The sequence below is a fragment of the Onychostoma macrolepis genome, chromosome 14 (assembly GCF_012432095.1).
Source record: "Onychostoma macrolepis isolate SWU-2019 chromosome 14, ASM1243209v1, whole genome shotgun sequence".
In the NCBI taxonomy this organism is placed as follows: Eukaryota; Metazoa; Chordata; class Actinopteri; order Cypriniformes; family Cyprinidae; genus Onychostoma; species Onychostoma macrolepis.
Genome location: NC_081168.1, coordinates 2,027,786 through 2,036,939, shown reverse-complemented (window position 1 = coordinate 2,036,939; position 9,154 = coordinate 2,027,786). Strand labels below are relative to the sequence as shown.

Here is a 9,154-nt window from a genome sequence, read left to right as displayed (position 1 = left end):
TGTGCAGTTAAACTAATTTAATCAACACCTGCCAGCCAATCAGAATCCAGTATTCAGACAGACCACGGCATAGCCTAATTCTAAATAAAAGTCAGAATTGCAAGATATAAACTTAGAATTCTAAGAAAAAAAGTCAGAACTGTAAGGAAAAAAAGTTGCAAATACCTTTTTTATTATTATTATTTTTATTCTGTGGCAGAAACAGGCTTCCATAATAAACTCAATTAATTTTGATATTTATTTTAGAAAACAACATCGTATGGGTCAAAATTATCAATTTTTCTTTTATGCCAAAAATCATTAGGATATTAAGTAAAGATCATGTTCCATGAAGATATTTAGTAAATGTCATACTGTAAATATATCAAAACTTAATTTCTGATTAGTAATGCATTGCGAAAAACTTTGTCTGGTCAGCTTTAAAGGCGATTTCTCAGTATTTGGATTTTAGTTTTTTTGTTTTTTGCACCCTCAGATTCCATACATCAATCATATTTATTCAGCTTTAAGATGATGTAGAAATCTCGATTTAAAAAAAAATGACCCTTATGACTGGTTTCGTGCTCCAGGGTCACATAAGGAAGCTATCTAATCAGAATGGATAAAGATAGTTAATAGGAAACGTTTTTACAAAGTGCATCAAGTCACACATTAAATGCATGGGTAATTTAATACAGTGTTGGATCGGGGAATGTGATCTATTGAGTGAACACAATCTCCCTCCAGTCAGGGATGCAATGCTAACAACCCTGATATTATTATTATGCATCTGTCTTCAGCAGGTCTTCTCACAGAAATAACGGAATGAGGCGCAGCTCCGTTCGTGTCCACCAGACAGCAGCAGATCCACACAGATTAAACTGATCCTGCAACATCAACCTCTAAACCAGGGTATACATTTATAAAGCTAAACACACTAGTGTCTTTATTTTAATTTATTCAGGGCGTGGTGACTTTTTTAATTTTTTAATTTTTTAATTTTTTTTTTACGGTTAAACATCTCGTGCCGGGCTGAGATAGTTTTTGTGTAACTCTGTGAGGGTTTTATCTAAATCTATGATTGAACTTTACATTCCAACTACATTAAAAAGTTACTGACCAGCGCGTGATTTGCTCGTGAAGCATCATTCCCGCCGATCCGCCTCCCGTCGCCATGGAGACGGAATCCCGCCTGCGTCAGCTGGCTATAAACTTCTGCTGTTGACAGTTTCAGGCTGTTTTTATTCGCTAAAGTTTCCTCAAACTCACGCAGATTTATTCTTCTGGTCGTGGAGATTTTCCACATTCACAGAAACAGCGATGCTTTCATAAGAGCTGCAGGACTCAAGAGTTTCCGGTAAGTAACATCTTCATTTTTGAAACACTGAAACACTGAAAGATGTAAACAACTTCCTGCTCGAGAAGTTATAGGCTATTATTACTATGTTTTACGCCGTGTTTGTCCGTTAATAAATCATCATCATCATTCATCAGTGAACAGTTACTCTGATGTTTTGTTTTGTTTTGTTTTGTTTCGCGCAGGTGTTTTGTATTGAATATCTCTGCTCTGATAATTGAGAATAATGAATTTTGGGAAGTTAATTTCAAATCACTATTTGTTTATAATATGTCATATCTGAATGAAGTATGCTTATATGTTTTGATTTGTTACAGTTTCTATTTACAGTGACGGTCAAAATTATGTGGACGCTTGTAAATGTATTAAACTTAGATCACGTGTCTGTGTCTGTTTCAAATGCTTCAGATCTTTTCTTCATCATTTTGCTTATTGTATTCAAGTGTTTTGATGGTAAAGTGTGTTTGTGCGTCTTTCGTTTCAGTGAATGGCACTTGATTTTATATTTTGTTGATGCAATGACATGCTAAAAAGTGGGTTTCCAAATATATTTGAGAACAAAATGAAAAAAACAAACAAAAACAAAAACAAGATCATGTTCTTCCTCAGTATTTTTGTGTTGTTTTCTGTCACAAATATCTAATGATTATTAAATCAAGATGAATTTACTTTAGTAGTGCAATGACTTAAAATATCATGTGTTGTTTTCTGAAAAATGTGTTAAAATTAAGTGAGCTATACTAAAAAAACATCTTCCAGTGGGAACTTAATTCAAAGTGAAAACAAAATTATTTTTCTTACTCCATATATTTTTTTTTCTTGTTTTAAGCATAAAATATGAAAGCTCGTGTCTGACACGGGATAAAAAAATTCTAAAGTATTATAGTAAAATTGTGACTTTTTATCATAGTTCAGACTTTTTTCTCACAATTCTAAATACAAGTCAGATATAAAGATATGAACTTAGAATTACGAGGAAAAAAGTCAGAACTGTGAGGAAAAAAAAGGTTGCAGATAACTTTTTATTAATTTTTTTTTTATTCCATGGCAGAAACAGGCTCCCGTAATAAACTCAATTAATTTTGATAAACAAGACTAAAGTAAATGTGTCTTGATTTAAGAATTTTTAGATTTTTGTAATGGAAAAATAGAGAAAAATAATAAGTAATAAAATCATTTTTGCAGTGTTTGATTATGAATTTGATGTGTTTTTGTGTCTGTATATCAGAGGATGGTCAGGAAAAGCGGCGTTGCGCGTCGTTCATCGAAGCGCGGCTCTCAGATCCCGGCTCTCAAACATCTCTCTCTGCTGGATCCGGCTCCTCCAGAACCACCTCTACTCCAGACCGGTCCAGAAGAGAGTCCCGCCTGTCCGGACCGGGTTTACCTGCACGCGGCGGCCATCTTTCAGAGCACACACCTGGAGAAACCTCCTGCTCACAGGCTCATCAGCTACGGGAAAAGGTCAGAGGTCAGATTACCTGCTGCCAAGGACGAGGCGTCTCGGAGATCAGCGTATCAACTCGCCTTCAACACGCTCAAATGTAAGTGAATCGTGTTTACTAGAGAAATTACTAAATCAAGCAGCATCAAAGTCAGTTTTTTTTCTTTTCTATTTTTTTCCAAAACACACTGCCACAAGTTATTTTTTACTTAGTATTTTTGTCTTGTTTTCCATTACAAATATATATTTTTTTTAAATCAAGTTACATTTTCTTTATTTGAGTCTTGTTTTCTGAATGAAAAGCATGAAATAAGAACAAATATCTGACAATTAGGTCAGAAAAACAAATTTAATCCAAAGAGAAAAAAGATTATTTTTCTGACTGTTTTGGCAGATACATGTTCTTGTTTTAAGCATAAACTCACTTAATTTTAATGCATTTTTCAGAAAATAAAACTTAATATGAAGACATGCTTCTCCAGTAAATGTATCTTGATTTAAGAAAGTTTAGATATTTGTACTGGAAAACAAGAAAATGATTTTTTGCAGTCCAGTTTCTTTTTTTTTATCCCAAAACTGTTTACCACAAATGCACTGCAAAAATGTTTTTCTTTATAATCTTAAAAAACACGAGCAGATGTGTTTTTATTTTTTGGGGGGTGATGAAAAGTGATTCTATAAGATGGTGATGTCAACTAAAAAAAGTTTATTATGAAGACAAAAGTTTTTCTTTAGAATGAAGTGCACTGTTGAATCATTCATAAGAGCAGGAATGGGTTTTTAAAAAATAACTAACAAAAATATGTTCTAAAAGCGTGTTGCTAATGTTCACATAACGTTATGAAAACATTATTTCTCAATGTTCTTTGGATGTTCAGTTTTTAAAATGTTTTTTTTTTTTTTTTACGTTTCTTTGTTATGCAAATGTTAAAGGAACATTCCATTATGGGAATGTTACGTTTGAATGTTCTCTGAACGTTCTAAAACAAGTAGTAACATTTAAAAATGTTAAATGAACATTCAACTGAAACATTTCAGAAATAAAATGTTTAATGAATGATGTATAAAGATGTCGCTGTGCTAATGTTTTGAGAACATTATTAAAGACCAGATAACTTCGACTGAACGTTCTATTAACATTATTGAAAGAATGATTGTTCATAACCTCGCCAGATCATTCTGAGAACATTCCCGTTAGCTGGGCGGGGTGAGCTGTAATTTCACATTGACTCTCATTGAAATGCAGCCGTGATATTGAATATTGTGTTTATTTTCATTCACTGTTGATGGAGTGGGCTGGTTCATGCTGGTTAATGTCTTCCGAGGCAGAAGTTGCAGATTTCGTCCTGTGTGATGGTCAGTATCTATTAGCACTGTGTCGTTTTAGCAGAATATTTAATCTGCTGGTTCCCCAGAGGACGACTGCTTTAATGAGCACCGTACATGTCTGCTATAAACGACAACTAACTAATGAGTCTCTTTGTGCTCAAGAGACTAAGACAGAGTCAGTGCAACACAACACACATTCTGTACTGTGTGAGGATCGGCACTGGGTAATGCGTCACAATTAAAGCTACACTATGCAAATTTTGGATCAAAATGAACAATGTGTTATTAATGAGAGAGTGCTAAAATCAGGTTCTCAACTCATGTCTTTACCCATACAGACCATACTCTGTTTTTAAATTAATATATACATTTTATTTATTCTATATTTGAATCAAGATACATTTACTGGAGAAGCAAAATTAGTTAGGATATTAAAGGGATCGTTAACTCAAAAATGTAAATTCTGTCATCATTCACTCCTCATGTCAAACCAATCCTATAAGACTTTGGTTAATCTTCGAAACACAAACTAAGACATTTTTAATGAAGCTTGAGAGTTTTCTGTCCCTCATTTTAAAGTCCAGGTAACAAAATCCCCCCAAAAAAGAGCTAAACGGGTCATAAAGGCATTGTAAACTGAATTGGATGCTGTAAATCTTGTGAAGAGATACAACCATTTTATATGATGAACAGATTTAATTTTGGCTTTTACTGACACATATAAACACAGAGTGAATCACATAGGCCCTATAGGGTATTCTGTATTTACCATATGTAACAGTCGGATGTAAATAAAAATCTAAATTAAATCTGTTCATCATGTAAAGCAATCATATCTCTTCAGAAGACTTGTTCACTATAGATTCATTTTACGATGCTTTTATGGCCTTTTTGAAACTTTTAGGTTTTGTTTACCAATAAAGGGACAGAAACCCTGAGACAGTTTCTTATGTGTTTTATAATTTTAGAACAACATGAGGGTGAGTAAATGGTGACACAATTTTAATTTTTCAGTGAACTATCCCTTTAAGTCTTGTTTTTAGGAAAAAAATAAAAATAAAATGAAGTGAGTTTACACTTAAAACAAGAAGAAACTATATCTGTCAGTTTGGTAAGAGGAAAACCTCAAAAGGAAAACAAGATTATATTTGTTCTTGATTTAAGCGAACTCGCTTCATTTTGATGCATTTTAAAAAAACAAACAAACAAAAAAAAAACAAGACTTAATATCTAATAAGTAATGTTGTTTCTCAGATAAATGCATCTTGATTTAAGGATGTTTAGATATTTTCAGTGTTGGGGGTAACGCATTACAAGTAATGAGAGTTACGTAATCAGATTACTTCTTTCAAGTAACTAGTAAAGTAACGCATTACTTTTTATTTTACAAGAATATATCTTTTTCAAAAAAGTAACGCAAGTTACTTTGTTTTCCCATTTATTGATTGACAGCTCTCCTGTCCCCATATTGGGAGAAATCGGAAGTACAGAGACGTTGTGTGTGAACATGATCTTACTGTATTTCTAGACTAAATGTGAATGTGCATTAATTCATCCCACTAGCAAAAAAAAACAAACAGATTTAGTATTCATCAGAATGAATTAAAACAGTGAAATGCAAACTCAGAATATGACGCAAATCTGCAATAATTAAATATGTTAAATAACACAAATGTATCGAATCCCATTTTATTAACCAATGTCTTTGCTGCTGACTTTTGATGATCCAGTTCAACCATACTAATAAGCAAAAATAACTTTAGATAAACTAACAATTGTGCTTCATTGTTTTGTTTTTATTGCTGAAGAGTGTTGAAGCTTCTTCTCCTGTGTTCTACTGTACAGACATGAATTTACTTTTCCTTCAGCCTGAGGTTTATTCATTACACTTTTGGTGTGAAAGGGCTTTTACATTTGCTATAAATAGAACTTCTTATATTAAAAACAATCAAGCCCTGCTCATATTTAAAAAGTAACGCAAAAGTAACGTAACGCATTACTTTCCATAAAAAGTAACTAAGTAACGTAATTAGTTACTGTTTTAGGGAGTAACGCAATGTTGTAATGCATTACTTTTAAAAGTAACTTTCCTCAACACTGGATATTTTTACTGAAAAACAAGACAGAAATACTGAGGAGGGGAAAATTCAGTGCAGCAAACCTACAGGGAATGTAAAAACAGTATTTTTTTTAAAAGTATTTAAACTCATTTTTAATAAGAAAGGTAACATTACTTTTTCATAATATATTTTTGTTAATTTATCTGCATTTCTCATATAATTCTGTGTTTAAGATGAAAAAGACAAGTCTTAATCTGGAAGAAGGCAATCAAATCACTCTTTCTTATCTCTTAAGTTCTTGCATGTAAGTATCAGTTTTAGCTCAGATGCTTCTGCAGATCATTTGGTGAGAAATGGTTTGAGTATATTTTGAGATTTCTGATTTTTGGCAAATCTGAGCCCAGTTGTTGAGAGATCTCTTCTGAGACTTGGGTCTTTTCTCAGGAGAAGCTTCTGAGAATCAGCAGACTTATTTAAACGTGTCCATTTGCTTTCTGTTTAATCACATTGCTGTGTTAGAAACATTTGAGACATTAATGAGATCTTATTCATGACTTTTCCCTGAGAGTCAGAATGATGATGGATGGCTCTGTGAGCTGAATTGATAGAGTGATTTGAATTAAATATCTTCATTCTGCTACCCATAATGCAACTGATCAGTCGACCAATCATCTGCTGTCTGAGCTGCTCGGCTGACAAGGGCGTCTGCCGGACGATTTGATGAGATACGGAGATTGATTTCTCTGTGTGTGTCGGATGAAGAACATGTTGGGCCGGTGGCCTTTATCCGTCCATCAGTGTCCGAGTGTGGATAAACACTAATCCTACATTTCCCAGAATGCCTTTCTGCGGTCATCTGCAGGTTTGACGCCTCATCAGCATTCATTAGGCAGAATTAGGAGTTAAGACATGATCACAGATGTCTGACAAACGTCTCTGGGCCTTTACATGCACCTTAATTAGAGGAGCTAATGAGATGCAGATGCTTGTTGTCGAGATGAATGTTAATATGAAAGCTCATTGTGGTGTGATGAGATCGCACAATAAATACAAACACAGTCTCTGAAGAATATGATACTCTGATGCGGTATGTTTTAGTCAAATTCAGTGGAAGTCTAATAAATATTAGAATAAAATAATAATAATAAAATTATTATTGTTATTATTATTATTATCAATAAAATATATATATACTATTATACTGGAAAAATTTTTTATAATAATATTGTTTTACAGTACAATTGTAAAAGAAAATAATAATTATTAAATAAAATCTTTAAAAATATATTTTGCTATTTGAATACTAATATTTTTAAAGAACTGTTATTCTTTAAAAATTTAGCTTTTTTTTTTTTTTTTTTTACAGAACAGTTTTAAAATAAAATATTAAAAAATATTACTATTTGAATACTAATGTTCTGCAAAAAACAGGTGTTTTATTTTAATTCAATTGTAAAATAAATCTATTATTACAGTACTGTTGTAAAATAAATTAATTATTATTAGTGATTTATTAGTAAAATAAAGAATTAACAACTATATTACTATTGTAATACTCGTTCAATTCAATTCAATTTTATTTGTATAGTGCTTTTCACGATGCAAATCATTGCAAAGCAGCTTTACAAAATTTTTTAATTTCTATTATATTTAAAGTAGTTTATCAGTGGTGACACTCAAGTTGATGTCCATATGGCAGAAATGTATGGTAAAAATCAAGCAGTTAGCTAATGACATGTAATCAAACAGACAGTGAACACTATTAACAGCAATGATTATATGCTGCGATCAAACTTATAGCAAAATTTGGTAGTTTTATATGTTGTCTGAGGGTTGGCATCATCTCTTCTCAGATGTTCGGTCATCTCAGATCTGATGCTTCAGTAATTCCTATTTACCAGGGGATGTTAATCTCGTGGCAGAAAAAGAGAAACAAATAGAGACATAATTAGCGTAGCTGCTGTTCCAACCAAGCAAAGATGATTTGTTCAACCCAAGCTAAATAATAATGTGCGTTGGATCAGATATAACTGCAGTACAAGATTATATGATGCATTATGTGAATGCTTGGCTGAAGAGATGTGTCTTTAATCTAGATTTAAACAGAGAGAGTGTGTCTGAACCCCGAACGTTATCAGGAAGGCTGTTCCAGAGTTTGGGAGCCAAATGTGAAAAAGCTCTATACCTCCTATACAAAAATGATATATTCTACTCTCATTAACTGTACCATTATTCTTTTATAGTAGCCTATTATACTGAACTGACTGACAGCTTCAGCGATTTTCAAAGGAATGCTCTTTACCTTGAGTTATTCAGTTCCCAATTGAACAAAAGTTTGTTTTTTAATGCACTTTGTGACTTTTCTTACTTCATACACATGAAAAGTGCAAAACTTTGACAAAATTTGATTTCTTGATGATTTGATATTTTATAATAGTGATTTTATAATATCAAAATATAAAGCAAAAAAAGTGGAAATGAATGATTAATAAGCCATTAAGTGCCTCTCTGCTGCCATCTACTGGTTATAGTGGTAATTTTATGTATTTTTACATTTTAAATAAGTGTTTGTTTACCACAACGTTTATTTTGGTAATCCCATTAAAAACAACATTTGAATTGGATCATTTTTAGAGCTCTAAAGTGCTGGAAATACTTGAAAGTCACTGAAAAGTGCTTGAATTTCTCTCTCAAAAGGCTGTACAAACCCTGAAATGGATAATGTAATAACATTCGACTCTTTCTGCCACAACACTATGGTATAGTTATCATTAATACTTCTGGTTTTCTACATCAGCGCTGTTTGATCTGTTTATGACAGAATTCTGTGCAGAATTTGAATGCATCTCACCGGATTTCGCAGCAATCTTTATTCATTCTGCGGTGAATTCAAACACTTCTCACTGGATCTCGCAGTGCTGTGCTCTAATAGTGTCACGAGATCAGCATTGGTTCCAGAGTAAAGCTGTTCCGAGCTCGGACCTG

At 32.8% G+C, this 9,154-nt stretch overlaps 1 protein-coding gene across 1 annotated transcript in view; it reads left to right on the top strand.

Moving 5' to 3' along the window:
* The first annotated feature begins 1,142 nt into the window (after positions 1 to 1,142).
* The window catches only part of LOC131553715 (putative methyltransferase NSUN7), a 41,269-nt gene continuing 33,257 nt past the window's right edge, over positions 1,143 to 9,154 (top strand). The window contains exons 1-2 of the mRNA XM_058798556.1: positions 1,143 to 1,336; positions 2,565 to 2,880. Coding sequence (XP_058654539.1) covers positions 2,568 to 2,880 — 313 coding nt within the window. The 5' untranslated portion in view covers positions 1,143 to 1,336; positions 2,565 to 2,567. The remainder of the gene's footprint in view (positions 1,337 to 2,564; positions 2,881 to 9,154) is intronic.